Source organism: Larus michahellis, chromosome 15 (genome assembly GCF_964199755.1).
Source record: "Larus michahellis chromosome 15, bLarMic1.1, whole genome shotgun sequence".
NCBI classification, from domain to species: Eukaryota; Metazoa; Chordata; class Aves; order Charadriiformes; family Laridae; genus Larus; species Larus michahellis.
This window is the reverse complement of record NC_133910.1, coordinates 7916894-7935312: the sequence shown is the minus strand read 5'-3', so window position 1 is coordinate 7935312 and position 18419 is coordinate 7916894. Positions and strand designations below refer to the sequence as shown.

At 60.3% G+C, this 18419-nt stretch overlaps 2 protein-coding genes across 2 annotated transcripts in view; one reads left to right on the top strand and one right to left on the bottom strand.

Annotated features, from left to right (window-relative positions):
• Positions 1–9947, bottom strand: part of LOC141751445 (uncharacterized) — a 111758-nt gene extending 101811 nt beyond the window's left edge. Inside the window, exons 1-2 of the mRNA XM_074608206.1 lie at positions 9795–9947; positions 8985–9076 (exon numbers count right to left, since the gene is read on the bottom strand). Of these exons, the coding sequence (XP_074464307.1) occupies positions 8985–9009 (25 nt within the window). The 5' untranslated portion in view covers positions 9010–9076; positions 9795–9947. The remainder of the gene's footprint in view (positions 1–8984; positions 9077–9794) is intronic.
• Positions 9948–10259: 312 nt separating this feature from the next.
• On the top strand, positions 10260–12299 carry IER5L (immediate early response 5 like). Its single transcript, XM_074608871.1, has one exon. The coding sequence runs from the start codon at positions 10559–10561 to the stop codon at positions 11549–11551; it is 993 nt and encodes a 330-aa protein (XP_074464972.1). The 5' UTR covers positions 10260–10558; the 3' UTR covers positions 11552–12299.
• The last annotated feature ends 6120 nt before the right edge of the window (positions 12300–18419 follow it).

The following is an 18419-nucleotide window of genomic DNA, read 5'->3' as shown; positions in this document are numbered from 1 at the left end:
AGGCTGCTGGTATAAGGCTACGAAGTGGCAGACAAGGGATGAAAAGCAAAAAGAAATAAGCTACACAGCTAGATGGGCCTCTAGGGGAGCTTTCCTATGCCCTCTGCCACCAGGCAGCTTCACCAGGTCCCCATGTAGCCTATGAATCCCCTTCCAAATGCTATATCAGGGCTCACCCAGCCTCACAGGTGGGTATCTGCTGGCCCAGGCACAGCACGCACACAAACAGGAGCTGTTTGCAAAACAGCAAGTTGTCAGCATCATAGCACCGAGGACCGGAGGGAGCACAGGGGGTATGGGAGAGGACCAAGGTCAGGCAGCGTAGCTGTGCAGCATGCACCACCTCACCTGGCCCCTGAACAGCCCCCAGAGAGCACAGCACAGCAGGAGGTGTTAGACTGAGCCCCCACTCTCTCCCCTGCATCCAGGAGAGATGAATTTGTTTTCTCCTGCACCATTGTCTCCGTTAACACCTCACTATAAAGGACGCACTGGTCACTCTGTGCTCCTACTCACTGCTGTGGGCTGGACACAGCCGAGGAAGGACCCCCCCAGGCTGCTTATTTCAGCATCCATGAGGCAGCAGGCTGGCTGCACCCGCAGCGCAGAAGCAGCATGGGCTCCCTGCACCCCAGGCTCCTTGCTGGATGGAGCAGCCGGCAGCTCACCGCAGGCAGCCTCTCCCACTCCACTGCTTCCTTCTGCACAGAAGAGAACCCAGCGCAGACTCTGCTGCAGCCTAGAATGGTCTTTCTGCTGCCCTTGATGCGCTCAGGAGGTCCCAGCTGCACAGGTTGTGATCCAGCATCCAACCACACGAGTCCCTGCAAACATGACAACCAAGTCCTGGTACCGCAGGTCCCTCAACAGCCCTAAGCTCTGATGTATGGGCTTCAGAGCCCTTCTGCTACCACCATGCCACACATGCACCAGGAGCTTTCTGCACCCCAGGAAAGAGTTCTGCTGCTCTGGGTACAAATTTCACCCAGACAACCCCAAATCCAAGCAAGACCATCAGCTCTGCCCATTGCCAGCCATGCTGGGCCAGGCTGGAAGCAGTATGGACATGAGCCTGAACTCGCAGCATGGACCAGCTGGAGCCCAGTTCTAGGCAGAATCAGACACACCTGATACTCTCTCCAAGATCTGCACCCAAGAGGGAAAAAGGATCAAGTGCGGCCCCTCAGCAAGCAAGCACCCAGCCCCTGGGCTGCAAGGAGGCTGCGCTGCACCCAACAGCCCAGGAGAGAAAGACTAGGCTGAGCACATCAGGCTCAGCCCTGCCACCCAAGCCCTCCCCTTGCCTTCACACTGACAACAGCCCACGGGTGAGCCGCAGCGTGCGACCCTGGGCAGCACAGGCAGGCCTGGGCCATCTGCCCCGGAGCATCACCCAGCACCAGCCAGCTGCTGGCTGCCTGCACCGTCACAGCCCTCCCCGCCAGTTTTAGTTGTTATTCCTGCTTTTCCAGTCAGCAAGGTGCACTGCACACTCCAACAGCCCCTCTCCAGCACGGCCTGACAGAGGGATTTCATCCTCCTCCAGCGAGGCTCAGAGGGGCATGGAGGCAAGGACCACCAGGACAGGGCAGCAGAGACAAAGCAATTCCAAGCAGCCAGGTGCCAGCCCACAGCTGGCTGACTCCACTGGGGCAGATGTTTCACAGGTACCCCCATCACAGCACAGGGTCACCCACGCAGCTGCAGCTCCCACCATGCACCCCAGCCAGCCCTGACTGGCCTGCAGCAGGGGCTGGATGCTTTGCTGTCATCTCCCTCCAGGTTTGCACAAGCTCTCTAGAGGTAGCTGCTGGCAAGGGGCCAGGTGAGCCGCGGTGGCTTTGATGTGGGTGTCTGCTGGGCACATGCCAGGGCCAGGACAGGGTGTTTGGCTGGAGGCACCAGGCGCCAGACTGAATTATGCCGGGGGAGAAAGAAATCTCCAGGTCACGGCTGTGCCACAGTGGCATGAGAAATCTGCCTCGCTGCCCACGCTGTCACTGCTCCACGCTTCGCGCCAGAACTCTTTATCTCTGGGGTTCACGAGCAGGAACATCTCTGCTGCAAGGAAGCAGCTGCGGTGCTGTTTTTCCTCAGCATGGGGAGCACCGGATGGTTTGGCACCCACCTCCCAGCAGCACCAGGCTCATGGGCACAGAGCGCCAGGAGAAGGATGCTCTGGAGGGGATGCAGGACCGGAGGTGGTCCAGCATCGCGCATGCAGCCCCACGGTGAGGCAGGCCCACCGCCGCCGTGCTGCGCTGCCGATGGCCAGGCGCCGAAGGAGTTACTGAGCACGGGAGATGTCATTAATAACGAAGGCCACGCGAGTGATTTTTATCTTTAAAAAGCCCACAGCCCAGGTTGCGCGGCTCCGCTAGGGAGCTCGCTCGGGCACAGCCACTGCTCCTTTAAGGTATTTAACAACAACGTGGGTGAACACGCTGGCTCCTCCCCGAGACTGCACATTCCCTCCGGGTCCCCCCGCCCCAGCCACGAGTGGCAGCGGGGACCCCCCACGACAAGTCCGGACTACCCGTCCCGGCATCCCCCGGGGCAGCCCCGGGGGTTTGCTCCCTGCCGGGGATTGTAGTCCTCCCACCGCCGTCCGTCCGTCCGTCCACCCACCTATCCATCCACGGGGCATCGCAAGGCCACACTCCTCCCCAGCTGGAAGAGCTCTGCTTAGGGAAGGCTGCAGTTTCCATCGCAGGCAGACAGCAATTAACCATTTCAGAGCCCCACATCAGCTGGCAGCACTAATTGCACATGCCTTAGGTCACTTTTAGTGAGGAAGGAGACCCTCACCCTGCCTGGGGCCAGGAGCCCAGGCAGGTCCCATGCATCATCCTAGCGTTGATTCCCCACCTGAGCCACAGCTCCAACTTTAATGCAATTTTTGCCCCAACTGCCCTCCCTGCAGACTTGGTGAGCACAGGGAACAGGGAAGGAACTGCCACTTTGCTTGCCCTCAATACCAAGCATTGCCACCCGGCACCGCAAGCCCTGGGAGGGTGGTCTTGCTGGAGACGGGCAATTCCTATTGCAGGAGTCACCCAAGGGCCCCTCGTTCCAGACGTTGTCTGCATGGTAGGACAGGTCCTGCCCTGCACAGGTTAGCATCTAGAAACCACAGGATGGGGTATGTGGGAGGAGAAACAGAGGCAGAGAGACACGATTAGCCCTAGATCACAGGCGCTGGGTCTCCATGTCCTCCCATCACTATATAACAGCTTGCTGCCCGTGCTCCTCCGAGAGTGTGCTGGTCTCTGCCAGCAGGGAGCATGGCTGCAAATCCTGCTCAGTCCCCAGCAAGTCCCATCCTGCTCCACCCGGGACAGGAAAGGTATCTGCAGGTAACATCTTTCATCCACGCTAGTGCTGGAGACAGACTTTTCAGTTAGGTAGGGACTGTGCTCCAGCATAGCCACATTTACATCTATAACACAGGGTCAGACCAAGCCCAGGGATCGACCCTGGGCTACACAGCACTAAAGACTTTGGGATATTTGACCAAGCAATTAAATAGGGTCACTATCAGACACCACAGCCCAGCAAAAAGCCCTGGCTGCCCAGGGCATCTCATCCCTCCTGGAAGTGATGCCCCGGGGCAGCAGTAGCGAGACCCCATGTGGATCCAGAGACCCAGTCGCCACCAGCTGCCAGGGGAGCCCCTGGCACAGACCTGCTTTCTCCAAGGAGGTAGTGGTCATGCCTACAGCCTCCAACAAAACCCACTCTGGGGACCTGACGCCAAATGCAGCAAATGACTTTGGGGCCTTTCTCTTGCTTTCTCCCCAGGACAACCCACCAACATGCCAAACACCAGCACGAAGAGGCAGCCTGACTGCTCAGCACGCAGCCAGACCATGGGGACAAAAGCACATTTCCCAGGCAGAGACAGAGCTCAAAGCTGTCCTTTAGCCTAGTGTTCACCTCTCCATGGGCTCTAAGAGATATTTATTCCCATCCCTAACCCAAGAGCCACAACAGGTCAAAGCATCTTCCCAGGAGTGACCCCGCAAACCATGGTAACAAGTCCCCTGGGTGAGGGACCTACCCTTGACCCAGTCTCCAACTCTGCCTAGATGAGAGCTAGTGCTGAGCACAGCTGGGTTTCATGGGCAGAAGCACACCAAATTTTCTATCCCTTTGGCACAGCTCCCACACGTCAACCAGGAACGCACCCAGGCAGCTGAGCCCAGCCTGGAGCTGCTCACCCTGTGGCCAGACTGAGCTTCACTGCCATCGCCACTGCAAGCTGCAGGACTCGGGTCACCTGCAAGACACTGCCAAGCAGGACAGAGGCTGTGAGTACTTTGACCCCTGTAGCAGCTCAGAAACGCCCAGGGGAGCCATGGGGATGCCACTGTTGCAAGGACCCCACGCAAGCCCCCAGGCAGCCACAATGGTAGCTGTGCCTGCCCTGCCCAGGCAGCAGAGGAGCTCTCAAGATTCCCCATACCCCCGGGAGGGTAAGCACCATGTCCCTCGGAGCTGTGACAAGCTCCCTGGGGTGGCAGAATCCAGGGGAGCACCCAGTCCAAGGTGGGAAACACTAGCTCCCCAGAAAGAGCGGGTGCCGACTTCATCCCCTCTTCCCAAAAAAAGCGGCTCCTGAGCTTCCTGCATCCAGTTCATCTTGCAGCTTTAACATCCCACAATGGTTTTGCAGGAAATCCATGTGCTCCAAATGCCAGAAGCAGAGAGACAAAGCACCAGCAGTGACCATTACACTAGGACAGGCTCGCTAGAGACCTGTGGAAGCACCTGTGCCAGAAGCTTTACAATGCTGCTGCTGCAGAGCATCACCCCAGCGGCTCTGGGTGCCAGGCAAGCCAAGCAAACCACACCAAGACCAACTGGGATGCTGCAACCTCCCTGTGATCACCAGAGCTCTGCTCACGCCATCAGCATCTAATTCCTACCCAGCTCTAGCAAGGAACAAATCTGCCACTGCAGACCGACCTGTGGGCACGGCGAGCCAGCAGCAAGAGTATGCATGGGCTAAAAAACATCAGCACAGGCAGAGGCCCCCTCTTTGGGTCATGTCACCAGCTGGCTGATACAGCCAGCATTTGCCCACTCACTGCAGGATAAGCTGAGCCCATCACGGAGGCAACCGGCAATAATATCCTGGTAGTAAATACCTCCTCAATTCCACCCTCCCAGGATTAGTCAAAGGAAGAGTCATGCAATTCCCGGCCAAGGGGACCTCCCAAGACTTTGGTAGGAGCGCAAGACGCACCAGGAGTGTTTGTAAGCACCACCTTGGGCACAGGGATGGGTGAGGTTGTGCTTGGCCATGCAGCAATGAGAGGCCATGAAACAACAGCAGGGAAGCTTACAGGTTGCACCCATACCCTGCACAGCAGTGCTCGGGGTACAAGAAATGAAGGAAACGAGTCTGTGAAATGAGGCAGGAACAAACCAGACCAAAGTACTGAGCACTTCATCCATGCCCCGTGCCACAGTGGCGCTTGGGAGACATTATACAGCTCCCCAGCTAAAAGCAAGGAGGAACAATAATTAAATGGATGATTTCTCGATACGGTTTTGTCCCTGTTTTCTCCAGGGTTTTATACAAAGTATTTCGACTGTGGTACCAGAGCTGTGAGAAAGAGCTAACAGCTATGACAGTGGGGTGACAGCTTTACCCATTGCGTGCTCGATCAGTACAGATGGATACGCTGCTCTGAGGGCTGACGGCTTCTGGAGCCAACATGCCCTGTCCCTGACTCACTGTAGCAGACCCCATGGGTCCGTGCTACAGGTCCCCTCAAGCTGGGGAGAAGCTTAGGGGTCCAGGCAACATTGCACCTACCCAGCACAGGGGAGGGGGTGGCAGAGGCCAGCCCTGCTCCCAGAGCTCAGCCTGAAAACCTTGTTCTGGCTTGTTTTCCCACTGGCTTTGGGTGCCTGACTTGTAATAAGTGAGCCTGAAAAGCAGGCTCCTTTTCAGACATGCCAGGCACCCACAGCTCCAACTCGCAGACGCGTCTCCAGGGAGTCAAGTTCCAGGTGCACCCAAAAAAATCTCGTGTTTCAGCCAATACCCAAATGCCTCCACTTCCTTGTCTGAGAAAAGCTGGGCAGTGCCCAGGCCCAGGACTCTGAGGCTCAAGGGGAAATTGCTCTATAGCAGCCAGTCTAATTGCACTGAAATTACGAGATCAAGCAGTAAATTCACGTCTGTGTTCGTTGCTCTGGGTGGCAAAGCCGCACCAGCAAGTGCCTGATCTCAAATCACTGCAACTTCACGTTTCATTGGAAAGGGAAGGAGGGGGTTAATGAAGGAGAGCCTTGCCAGTTGGAAGTGCTACCTAAAAAGGGTTTCTCCTACTAGCTGAAGCAAAATGGTTTCTCTTGCCAGCTTGTTTACTCTGCAGCTGAGAGCAGCAAACCGCCAGGTTTTGCTGCTGGAGCCCGCTGCAGGATCGACGGCTGTGAGACCGGCCCTGGCACCAGGACACCAGCAGGGCTGGACCGACTACAGTACAGCTGCACCGTCCCCAACCCAGGGCCAGCCCCACACCACAGCCTGGCCCCCAGGACCAGCAGCACGTATGCAGGGGGAAATGCAGCTATAACCCTCCAGACAGCAAATCCTGGGACCATCCTCCTTTCCTTTGGGGAAATAATGGTACTTGCCATTTAATGGCCAGTTAAAAGCTGCAATTACATTTAACTGAGATGGTTTCAGACCAAATGTCCCCTACAGCAGTAGGGTCCTTAGGGCCCTTTCCCATGGGAAGGGCACACAAACCCCACTGGAGACCAGGGAATAGGGATGCTGGACAGGACACAGACAGTTTCCTGGGAAAGGCAAGCACCAAACAAACCCATCCTGCCCCAGCTTGCCACTGCAGAGCCAGAAAATGGACAGGACTCGTTATCCTCTTTTAGAAAAGCAGAGCTTACAGTCATATGTCAAGACAGGTACCAGCCAGATTCCTGTCTCACGAAGATTTTGGAGTCCACAGGCCAAACTGAAGCAGCGCAGCTTTCACAGCGCGCAGCCCATCCCGGCTCCAGGATTAAAGCCACCGTGTCTGCAAACAAAACACTCACACCCGCCAGGAGAGCCAGCCGGGGAGGAGAGCGAGCCTGCAGCTGCCGCAAGCCTCACCAGATGCAACACAGTGCCCGGCAGTCAGCAAGAGGATCAGGCCCATGTTTTATAGCCTTTATATTAATTACCCAGAGCCTAAATAAGATTAAAGTTTTAATTCCATCTTCATCTAGTGGCTCCTGCTGTGCTCTTGGGTTTTCCTGGTGCCACGAAGCTTCTCAGGCAGTTACAGCAGAGGGCACTTCCCTGACAGCCAGTCATGGTAGCATTTCCCGCATCAGGGTTGCCCCATGATGCTCAAATAACCCCAAGGACACACCACCCTCTGCAAGCTGCTCTGCACCTCCATAACTGCAGCACTGCTGCAGGCAGGGCCCTGCAAAGTCCACCTGACCCTTCAGTTAAAGCCACAACCCGAGGCCAGTGAGGCCACGCGATGATTAAAGAGCGGAGGGCCAGCACTGGGCAGTGTCCCGAGGCCACGCTGCAAGTCCGAGCTGGGATGGTGAACAGGAGCTCAAGGCAGAGGATGGCTGCCAGGGTGATGCTTTGCGGCTGGCACCGTCCAAGCTGCACAAGCCACCCCGAAACAGCCGGCCAACAAGCAATACAGGCTTGTTTTGGACAGTTTGGACCACCTAGGCAGGAGTTTTACAGCTGGAGAGCAGCAAAAGCCAGCTAAGCAAGAGAGGAGATCTCTGCCTGCACTGGCTGGGTGGAAGGTGTGGCATGGGCTGGCAGCAGCAGCGCTCGCTGCCCCAGTTCCCCGGTGCCCAGGAGGCCACGGGAAATGCTGCAGAGCTGCAGCTGGGGCTCAGCACCAATGCCAACACCCCACGAGGGCTGAGCCTTTGATCTCACTGAGTGGGTGCAAGGCCTGGGTCCAGCCACCAAAGCACCCAAAATTCAGCACTGGTCTGTGTGACTTGCTCCAAACCCCAGCCCTGCTGCAGCCCATGATATTTGCACAGACCATCTCCGAGTATCACTTCCTGGATCACCGGCTGCAGCACAGCCACAGCCTTGGAAAAACTGACCTGCAGCCAGGAAGGGCTGCAAGGGAGAGAGACCCATAGAGGAGAAGGAGGAGACGGCGCAATCCCCAACCTCAGATGCTGCCCATACACATTGCCTTGAGCTACATCCGCCCTCTGGACAGGGTTGTGATTATTTTCTATGTTACAGACAAGGAAAGCGGGTCAAGAGCATCCTACAAGAGTTCAGGAATGCACAGAGTGTCATTCACCCCGGTTTGCATGGCTGAGGGCAGACTATGGAGAAGGTTGCTCCACAAGCGAGGAGGACTTAGCCAGCTGCCACGCAGGGGGCAACGAGCTGCCTCAGCCCACCTGCTGTCCTTCATGGCACTGAGCCTGCTCCCATTCCCTTGGTGGGAGGACATGAGCAAGCTGAGCCAGCAGAGTCCAGCCAGGCCAGGAAGCAAGCAAAGCCCCCAGCCCCCCAGGCATGCCCCCACAGCCCCCAGGCTTTGCACAGTGCCCCCTTTGCACAGCACAAAGCTGACAAGCCCAGTGACCACCTGGCACAACTACCCCTGAGGCCTGAAGGTTGGACAGCATGGGCTTTGGAGGTTTGCTATCCAGTGGGCTCCACGCTGCCTGCTGGTGCAACGCTGCCCTTAGCCACTGCTAAGGTACGCACACCAGTGTGTCCCCCAAAGCTGACACCCAGCAAAGGCAACGTCCCCCCATAGTTGCTGGGGAAAGCCCCCTCCTCTCTCCTCTACCATCTTTTTGCAGAAGATGCCATTTCAGAAGCAGCTCTGCAGCTCCTGTTGCCCCAGCGCTGCGGTCCCTACAGGGTTCCCCAGCTCATGGCCCCTTCTCCCACCAAGGCACTGCAGCCCCCTGCCCCAAGACCCCCCAGTTGCACGCCCAACACCGGCTCTTACTTGCTAGCCAAGAGCTGCTCTCCATGGCAGCACCAGCATCCCCGAATGTTTCTGCTCACAGGCTGATGGCTAGGTCCCTCGGTGGCCAGGTCCTTTGAGGAGAGAGCAAGGAGATCAGCCCCCAGACCCCCTTAGCCCCTGAACACCCCTAACCCCACACACCCCACAAGTGGGCTGCCCTCTCCCCACCACATACACTCTACGAGGATCAGCCTCCCCCACCCTGCAGATTCAAGGCATCTGTGTGCAATGAGGTGGGATGGGAGCCTTTAATTAGCAACAACCTGTGCACAGTCCTACTTCCACTTTGGGGGAAAATTTGGTTGTGACTGGGAGCACCTTCTGAGCAGCGGAGGGTGCACAGTCCTGCTCCCACACGGGGGGGAAACCTCTGACCCCCTCCAAGCGTGGGGCGACAGTGAGCACTTGCAAGGCAGGAGGAGAAAGGGGTATCCCTGTCGGGGGCTGCTCGCTGTCGGGGCACGGCGGGGGACACCAGCAATTTTGGGACGCTGCTAGCCCTTCATAACGTCTAGCGCCGCAGGGCCGGGGCAGCCCCACGCAGAGAGGGGGTACCGGGGGCTGCGTCCAGCCGGAGGAGGGGGGACAGCCCAGGGAGGGGTCTCCTAGAGGGTGCCGGGTGTGTGCCTGTGCCACCGAGGGAGCTGGGGGTAGGCAGTGCCTCGGCGGCTGTCACTGTGTAGGGGGCTCGGTACCCCCGGAGAGCGGAGCGGGGAGTCCCCGAGGAGCGCCGCCGCCCTCACGGCAGCTCGGGGCCGCCCCCCGGGGCGGGAGCCGCCCCCCGCTCACCTGTGTGAGGGGAGTGGAGCGGGGAGGCGGCGCCCGGCTCCGTCACCGCTCTGGCGGGGCACCCGTTGCTCGATACAGCCCAGTGCCCCCGCCCAGCCTGGCCGAGTCCCCGCCGCCCTCACGGGCCGCGCTGCTCCTGTCAGCATTTGAACGGGACGAGGCGCCCGCCTCGCCCTTATTGGCCGCCGCGTCCGCCCGTCAAGCCGCTCCCTGCCGCTCCATTGGTCGCCCGCGCGGGGGAGGGGCGGGGCGGGTGCCGGCGGGGCGCTATAAAAGGCGGGGGCTGGGCGTGCGGGCGCTCAGTGCCTCTGCGCGACAGGTACCGGCCGGCGTGGGGGGGTGGGTGTGGAGAGCGAGAGGGGGGCGGGGCAGGCGCGCGCGCGCGGAGGGGCGGGCCGGGGCGGTGCGCGGGGCGGGCGGGGGCGCGCGCGGCGCTGCCGCCTGCACGCGCCCTGCCTGCACGGAGCGCGGCGGCAGCGGTGGCGGCAGCAGCGGGAGCCACCGGCGCGCACGGCGATGCCCGCTCTGCTCCCGCCGCTGGCCGCCCCCTGAAGACACCCCTCTCTATTTCCCCCCCCCCCCTCCTCCTTCTCCAGCGACCTCAGGCTCGTTTCCCCCCCCTTTTCCCCCTTCCCCCCCCTTCTATTTCCCCTCTTTCCCCCCCCCCCCTCCCTCCCCGCCTCTTTATCCTCCGTCTTTGCCACCCTCCCGGTCGCCGTGTGGATGCGGCCCGGGGTGCCTGGCTGCGCGGGTGGCGAGAGCAGATGCTGAGGGGCCGGAGGAGGATGGAGTGCACCCTCGATGCGCAGAGTTTGATCAGTATTTCCCTGCGGAAGATCCACAGCTCCCGCACGCAGCGAGGCGGCATCAAGCTCCACAAGAACCTGCTCGTCTCCTATGTGCTCCGCAACGCCCGGCAGCTCTACCTGAGCGAGCGCTACGCCGAGCTCTACCGCCGCCAGCAGCACTACCCCGACGGAGCCCCGCTCCTCGCCATGCCCGCCTGCCCGCCGCCCGCCGCCGCCCCGCCGGAGCTGGCGGCTCTCCCGCTGCCCGCCGACACGCAGGACCGCGAAGCGCGGAGCTGCTCGGCGGCGCGGGGCGGTGCGGAGCTGTTGGAGGTGCCGGTGTGCGCGGCTCCCCCGGAGCTGCAGCGAGCGCCTTGCAGAGACTCGTCCCCGGGATTCTACCGGGCCGCCGGTAGCGCCGGCCCCGGTGGTGGCGGCGGCGGCAGCGCGCCCCCGGGTCTGCTGTACCCCGCCGGCTGTGACTTCGGGAGCGGCGGGGCTCCGCACTGTAGCAGCCGCACCACGGTGCTGGATTTGGACACTCACGTCGTGACCACGGTGGAGAACGGGTACTTGCACCAGGACTGCTGCTCGCAGTGCCCCTGCTGCTGCCAACCGGCACCGGGGCTCGCCTCCCCGCCGCCCACGCCGGGCACCAAGCGCAAGTATTACCCGGGGCAGGAGGAGGAAGAGGAGGGGGTGGAGGAAGGGGAGCCGGGGGGAGGCGGGGTGGCGGGCGGCCCCCCCTTCGCCCCGTGCACCAAACGCGCCCGTTTCGAGGAGTACAGCGCCGAGCACCCCCAGGACTCTTCCAACATCTCCAACTTGATCTCCATCTTCGGCTCCGGTTTCACGGGGCTGGTGAGCCGGCAGCAGGCGGACTCGGAGCAGCCCCTCAACGGGCAGCTGTGCAGCAAGCAGGCGCTGGCGAGCCTGGGAGCCTGGACTCGGGCCATCGTCGCGTTTTAGAGAGGAGCGGGGAGCAAAAGAAGGGGAAAGGGGGGGGGCTGGTGGTTGCTAAAACGGGGGTGCGATCCGAGGGACAGCGGCTCCGGGGAAAGGGGGGGGCGGGGGGGACACCCTGAAACAAAGGCGGGGGGGTGGTGGGGAGGTTGGGATGAGGGGAGGGGGGGGTACCGAGGGGTGCGCAGGGGAGGTGGGAGGGCAGAGCCACGCTAGTGTTTTATAAATTGTACAATAAAGAAAAAAAAATCTAAGATCTCGGGACTTTATTTTTGCAGAGGTGAGAGAGAAAAAAAAAAAAAACAAAAACAACAAAAAAAAAAATAATAAGCAAACAAACGAAAACAAAACAAAACCAACAACGCAGCACCTATTTAAATAATCCTCTTTGTGTCCGCTCGGGTTCTCTCGGCGGCGGGTTTCCCGGGGCCGGTGCTGGCGGCGGGGACCGCCACGTGAGAGCCGGGCCCCGGCGCACCGGCCCCGGGACCCCCGGCGGGGAACGGCCCCCGGCCCCCGGGCTGTCCCGGCGGGGACCCGCCGTTGGTGTTGGGGTGCGGGGTGGAGGGCGGGGGGAAAGAAGTAGCCGCTGCCCGTTCGCTTTTGTGCGTTTCTTTGTATATTTAAAAGAGAAGAAAAAAAAAAAAAAAGGCAGAAATGAAAACATTTCAACTTTCCTCCCAGAAGAAACGCGAGCGGTGGGACTTCTTCCCACCGCTTGTGCCGGGGTAAGGCTGGAGGGTTACGAGAGCTGAATTTTGGGGGGGTTAGGGGGTGGGTAGGGGTGAGGTGGGGGGGTAAAGCAGGGGCCGGGGGGTCCCTCCGGGCTGCTCCCCGCCGCGCCGGGGAGGGGGCGAGCCGCCCCCGGCAGCCCGGAGCCCCCGCCGCGGTGTGTGTTTGTGATGCCGCAGGTAACCGTGTAACACTACTCACGTCTCCGCTGTGCTGTGTCGGGTCTCTTACTCTTTTTCTTTTTCTCTTCCCCCCCCCCCCCCCCTTAAGTTCAACTGTTCTGGTTTCAGCCTTCCAAATCATAAAACCAGCATTGTTTGGTCTTGTGAAGAGATCTGTCGCCTGTAGAGTCTCTTGATTATTTTTTTCCCTAATTTTTTCTTTTTTAAAGAAAAACCTTTTGTTGTAAAAAGGTGGGTTTTCTGGTCGTCCCCCCTCCTTGTTTGTTTGTTGTTTTTTGGGGTTTTTTTTGCAGCCTGCCCACTCCCAACTTCACGGTATCAGCACTATGTGTAACTGAGGATGCTTTGCCAAACGGTCTGTTGGGGTCTTTTCTATTTTTTTTTTTCCTCCTTTTTCTTTGTTTGTAAGCCTGTATTTTTGTGCATATGGAATTGTATATCACCGGGTAAAACTGTTCAGATTTGTTTAAATTTATAATCTTAATAAAAAGTCGATTATAAAGTTGCTGTGCTCTCGCTTTCCTTCACACCGCAGCCCGCGGAAGACCCTCTCCTGAGCCGCCCCTTCCCCTCTGCACCGGGGGGAGCCTTTGCGAAGGCTCCGACCCCCCCTCAGCCCCGGCAAAACCCCCTTTGTCCCCTCCCCAACACCATTCAACTTCACCCTTTCCTCCATCCGCAGCCCCCCCCGGCTGGCAGGAGGCAACAAAAGCCACCCCCCCGCCCCCCTCGTGTGTCCGGAGGTGCCACGCACAGCGAGTCCCAGGTGGGGAAGGGGCCGGTGTCCCCTCCCCGCTTCCCGCGGCGGGGGGAGCAGGCGGGACCCCCCCCCCCCGTCCCTGTCCTTACCTGCGCGGCCCGGGCCCCCCCCCCCTCCCGGCACCTGGGCAGCGCCACCGCCTGCGCGCTCCTCCGCGTCCCCCGATGCGCTCGGGAAGTTTTTTTTTTTTTTTTTTATTTAAGTTGGAGTTTGTTATCACCGCGCGGGGCCGCTGGGTGGTGCGTGCGGGGCTCGCCTTTATCCCCCCCGCCTTTTTTGTGTGTGTTTCCCCCCCCCACCCACTTCACACCAAATGAACGAAGCCGGGGACGCTCCTCACCCACCCGCCGCCGACCTCGGGAGGGGGGAGATTTGAAATTTTTAATTAATTTTTTTTTTTTTTTTTTAAATCCCGTGCAAAAAGCGCGATTTCCAGCATCCAGCGCAAACCCGGCAGCTCCTCTGCCCCCACTCCCACCCCGCAACGACCTCCCCAGCACCCCCGGGACCCCTCCGCCTAAAGCCACCCCAGGGACCAAACCCCCTCCCCAACCCCGCGCATCACCGCGGGAGCGCAACCTTCCCCTCTCCCGGGGAGAGAGGACCCCCCCCCCCCCCCCCAAAAAAAAAGGGATTGCGGCGGGGAGGGGGAGTTCCGCGGGTGCGTTACGGCCGCAGATGTGCCCGAAGCTTCCCCCACCCCCCCCCACCGCGCTCCCTCCGCACCCGCGCACCGCTCCGCGCCCACAGCGCCCCCTGGCGCCCGCTACGGGAGCAGCAGCGCCCCGACGGGGCTGGGGGGGCGGCCCCGACCCCACTCAATACCCAGCTGCGCTGAGCCACACTCCCCTCTCCTGCTGCTCCTCCAAATCGCTCCAGAAAATAAATTAAAATTTAAAATATAACCCTCTTTATCCAGGCGCAGCGCTCTGCGAAAGCCAGGAGTTGGATGCTTTGACCGGGGGCGGGGGGGGGGGGGGGGGGCGGGGAGGCGGGAATTCCCCCATGGAGTCAGGGAGAAGCCCCTCTCCCCACCGCCAGGTCATGGGGACCCCCTGGGGCAGCGCCAAGGCCTCACCCGGGCCCCCATCCCGCTCCCCCCCCCCCCCCCCCCCCCCCCAGCACAGAGGTGCAGGGGGGCCCTGGCAGTGGGATTAGCAGCAGCTCCTGCACGCAGAAACTGGGGGAAGTTTCAAAACCAGGTGCTCCTGCGGACGCCCCACGGGTTGGCACAGCCGGGCGCTGAATCCCAAACCCCAGAGAGACCCTGCCCCACAGCCCCCGCTCCAGGCAGCCCCCCCCAGAGAGGTGCAGAGCTCGCTTTAGCCGAACAGCCACGTGTACCCACTCATCAGCCTCCCAAACCGCTCCCCATCTCCCAGACCTTGGGGTTTCCAGAGCTAAAGACACCATCACTGGGAGAATCCCCCATTCCTGCAGGACTCGACGACCCCCCCACAAGGCGTACCCACCCCTCCGAACCTCCCCTCTCCCGGGGGGCCCAGCCCTCCCTCCCGCTCAGGTGGAAGTTTCTGGGGCTTCAGTCAAGGTTCCAAAGGCTGGAACTGGCACAGGCTCCTCTGCATCACCCGTAACCACACAAGGTGGGGGAGACGGGGTGCGTATGCCATGGGGACACTCAATATAAAAATCCCTGACACCGAGGAGATCCCGCAGCTCCACGGAGCCGCCGAGACTCGGATGCTCTCAGCAGCGCAGTTATTTATTTATTTTAACCCCCGGTACATGACATTTCTCTTCTTACGAAGGCGGCGGCAGCAGCAGAAAGCCCATCACACAGCCTCCCTCCTGAAAGCGGAGCCTGGAAACCACAGCCTCATCTGCATATTCATAAGTACCTGATAAATTAATCATGATGGCAGAAGCATTCAGGCTAGAAGGGAGGTGACAGGGGAAGGTTGCACCCCCCCCCCCCAACACAAGCCCATCCTCACTCTCGCACACGCTCTTCATCTTCCAGGCACAAAATGTTTTGATCCCTTCGCAACTCGGCTGAACCCCCCCGGGCGCTGGCAGGGAGCGGGGCTGTGCCCCCCGCTGCACCCCCAGTAGGCACCCACTGCGTCGGCCCCCCGAAACCCTCCAGTCCCTATTGCTGGTGAGAGATGCTGAACAGACGGGCTGGAGCAGGATGGAGGTCCCGAAGTCTGGGGGAGCTCAGCTGCCCCCGCCAGACCCCCCCAGCCCAGACACAAGCTCTGGTCCCATGTCAGCGCCTCTCCCCACCCCAGATCTGCTCCCCATGGTTCAACGTGCCCCAGCGTTGCCCCACCTTAGAGACAACGCTGCTGATAGCAAAGAGCTTGACCCTAAAAATCTTCCTGTGTCCTCTCCCGTTAGTCTCCCCTCGGCCACAGATGAACAGGCGTTATCAGGATTTTGTGCCCGGCAGCCCCGGAGCAGGAGCAAGGCACCGAGGGGTCCCGCGGAGGGGGCAGGTGGTGTTTGGCTGGCACAGAGCTGCGGGAGAGCGAGGGGAGCCAGGGGCATCCCATACCACGCCATGGCAGAGGGAACCGCCTCCACACACACCCCACACGCTCTGCCAGCTGTGAGCCAGCTGCGGCCTTCCCTTCACCGTGCAAAACGCTCTCCACAGGCAGACCCAGTTCTTGGGGTGTCCTCAGCGTCATTCCGCTGAACCCCCTCGGTTTGGGGAAGAGTCACCCTGCCCCGGCAGAGATGCTGTTGCCGGTAATAGAGGCAGAAATCCAAACGAAGTCGGTGCAGCCGCCCCAGCACACCCCGCGTTCCCCAGAGCCGCCCCCAGCAGAGCGGGCAGGGGGCGGAAAGCAGCCGGCAGAGCCCAGGACAGCTGGCTCTCTCCGGCGCTGGCTCTTGCCTTCATTTCCCCGACGCAGGGCAGGCGCAGAGGTGGCTGCAGGCTGGGCTGGGCTCACCAACAGCAGAGGGTCGGCGCGGTCCCCAGCGCCCACCGGTCACGGGGCTCTGCTCAGCACCAGCAACACCCCACAGGCGTTTGGAGGGCTCGGATCCGGTACCGGGAAGTCGCACAGCAAATCCAGCGCCAAAGCCAACAGCCCGGCCAGGTCCTTGTGCTGCCAGAGCAGCTCAGCCTGGGAGGGGACATCGCTGCACACGCAACAGGTCCCTCTGCACCGGGAGGGACAAGGATGGACACGGCGATGGAGAAATGACCCCTCTCACCTCCCGAGCTGCCAGCCCAGCTCTGCCCCCAGCACCCAGCTCCCCCAGGAGGGGCCAGGCCCCCACCCAAGGAAAACCCACCCTTGCCCCATGAACCAGACACCAGTTCCCAGGTGCTGACCCACAGATGGAGCTGCTCCATGTCCTCCTAAACCACGAGGGCCAAGCAGAAGACGGCACCCAGTCCCAGCAGCACGTCCCCAGAAGGGCAACTTTGTGCTCTGCCGATCCCAGTGCAGGATCCGGCCTTCCCTTCAATCCATTGGTGATGAGTCAGATTCCTCCCATCTCATCTCCCCAGCTCAAACATGAACAAGCAGAAGCACTTTTTGGGATCTGCACGTGTTAGCAGATGTTTGGAGGAGTCTCCTGCAGAGAGAGCAGTAGGAGAGCAATGGGGGACACAGCAACGTGGTGGAGAGGCCGCTCCCGTTAGTGGTGTGTTTAATATGTTGGGTTTGGTCTGGGCTTGGGTAATTAGCATCTGAGCAGTAATTATTCACACTTGGCCTTTCTATATCCTGCTTATAGATTTGATGATTAATGTTGCTCCTTGAGTTAAGCCTACCCTGGATTTACCGGTGTGCGTTGGGAAAGTTATGAGGAGGCTGTGGCGTGCAGAAGATGCTGTCCCTTATACCTAACAGCAAAAACAATACGATAGAAAAACAAGAGTAAAAAGCACTTTGCACAGAAGCGGCAGATGCTAAGCACACAGCAGTCATCTCAGCAGCTCCCCGCCATCGACGCACGAGTATCTGGGTTGTGCAGTCAGAGAAGCAAAAACCTCCCCCAGTATTCATAAGACGCCGACGCCGGATGCTTTGGGGGTTCACTGGCACCACGGAGACACAAGCAGGGCAGATCGCTGCAGCAAAGCAGGGGCGCACAGACCCCCTCGACTGCCTTTCCACCACAAAAATCCAACCAGGGGTCTCCAGAGAAGGACCTGCTACTCCCACAAGCTGGGAAATGGGGAAACCCAGCTGCTAACATCTCCAAACCGGGACCAACACAGCTCAGCCAAGCAAAATCCATAGGCCAGCAATGGGCTCACCTGCTCTGCTGGGTGCTGGCTCCCCCGGTGTCGCTGCTGGCCCTGGGCAAGGAGGCTGCGCTGCTGGTGATGGCCCTGGTCCCCTCGCAGAGGGACCTGGGGCAGGTTGGCTTCGCCGGTGGCCAAGCCCCCAAGAGGCCGAGTGCTTTTGCCGCTGCTCCTCGGGACAAAAGGCATTTCCAGCTGAGCTGCTCTCTGGGGTTTCTATGCCGGGCAGGCAAGAGGGCCACCAGCTTCACCCAGGATCTTGCCCAATGGTGAGTTGCACACGGAGGTCGTCATGGAGAGGAGCCAGCCAGGCAGAGATGCCCTGGCTCCTCTTCCTCAGGGAAGGCACTCAATGGTCCCACAGAGAGAGAAGAGAAGGGAGTAAACCTCTCCAAGCCCTGCTCTTATCCTCACCCCAGCCCCATGATTGGGCCTGAGCAGAGGCACCTGCCCCACACCTGCGGGATGAGGCAGAGCATTAACCCCGTATGTGCTGCTGCCCAGAGGAGGGGAAAAGGCTTTTCCCAGAGCGATGAAGCCCAGGACGCTGCTGTGGACCATCCCTGCTCCATGCTACCCTCCTCCGGCTGCGTTATGGGACCGAAGCTGCCCCTTCTCCCTTGGTTCTCCTCGGGATGGAGCCATGTTTCCCCCCTGCTCCCGTGGTGACAAACTCATGGGGGCTCACACGCATCAGAGCGCGGCGTCCGCACCGTGTCCCCTGCTCCCGCCTTTCTGATGTGGGAAACGGGGACGACGGCTGCAGCGCAAAGCCAGAGGCGCTTCTGAAGTCGGTCCCGACCAAATCCGCTTTTCATTCTCCCCACACGGGTCAAAGCGAAAAGTCGCCTCTTTTAATGTCAGGGCCGGACTCCAGCGGCGGCTGCACGGCCCCGCTCAGGCTCAACCCGGCTCGGGCAGGAGCAGCCCCGGACATCGGGGCAGCCACAGCTGCCTCTGGTAAAC

Excerpts from the sequence above, each read along its gene's own strand:
- IER5L (XM_074608871.1), top strand. The coding sequence starts at position 10,559 with ATGCTGAGGGGCCGGAGGAGGATGGAGTGCACCCTCGATGCGCAGAGT.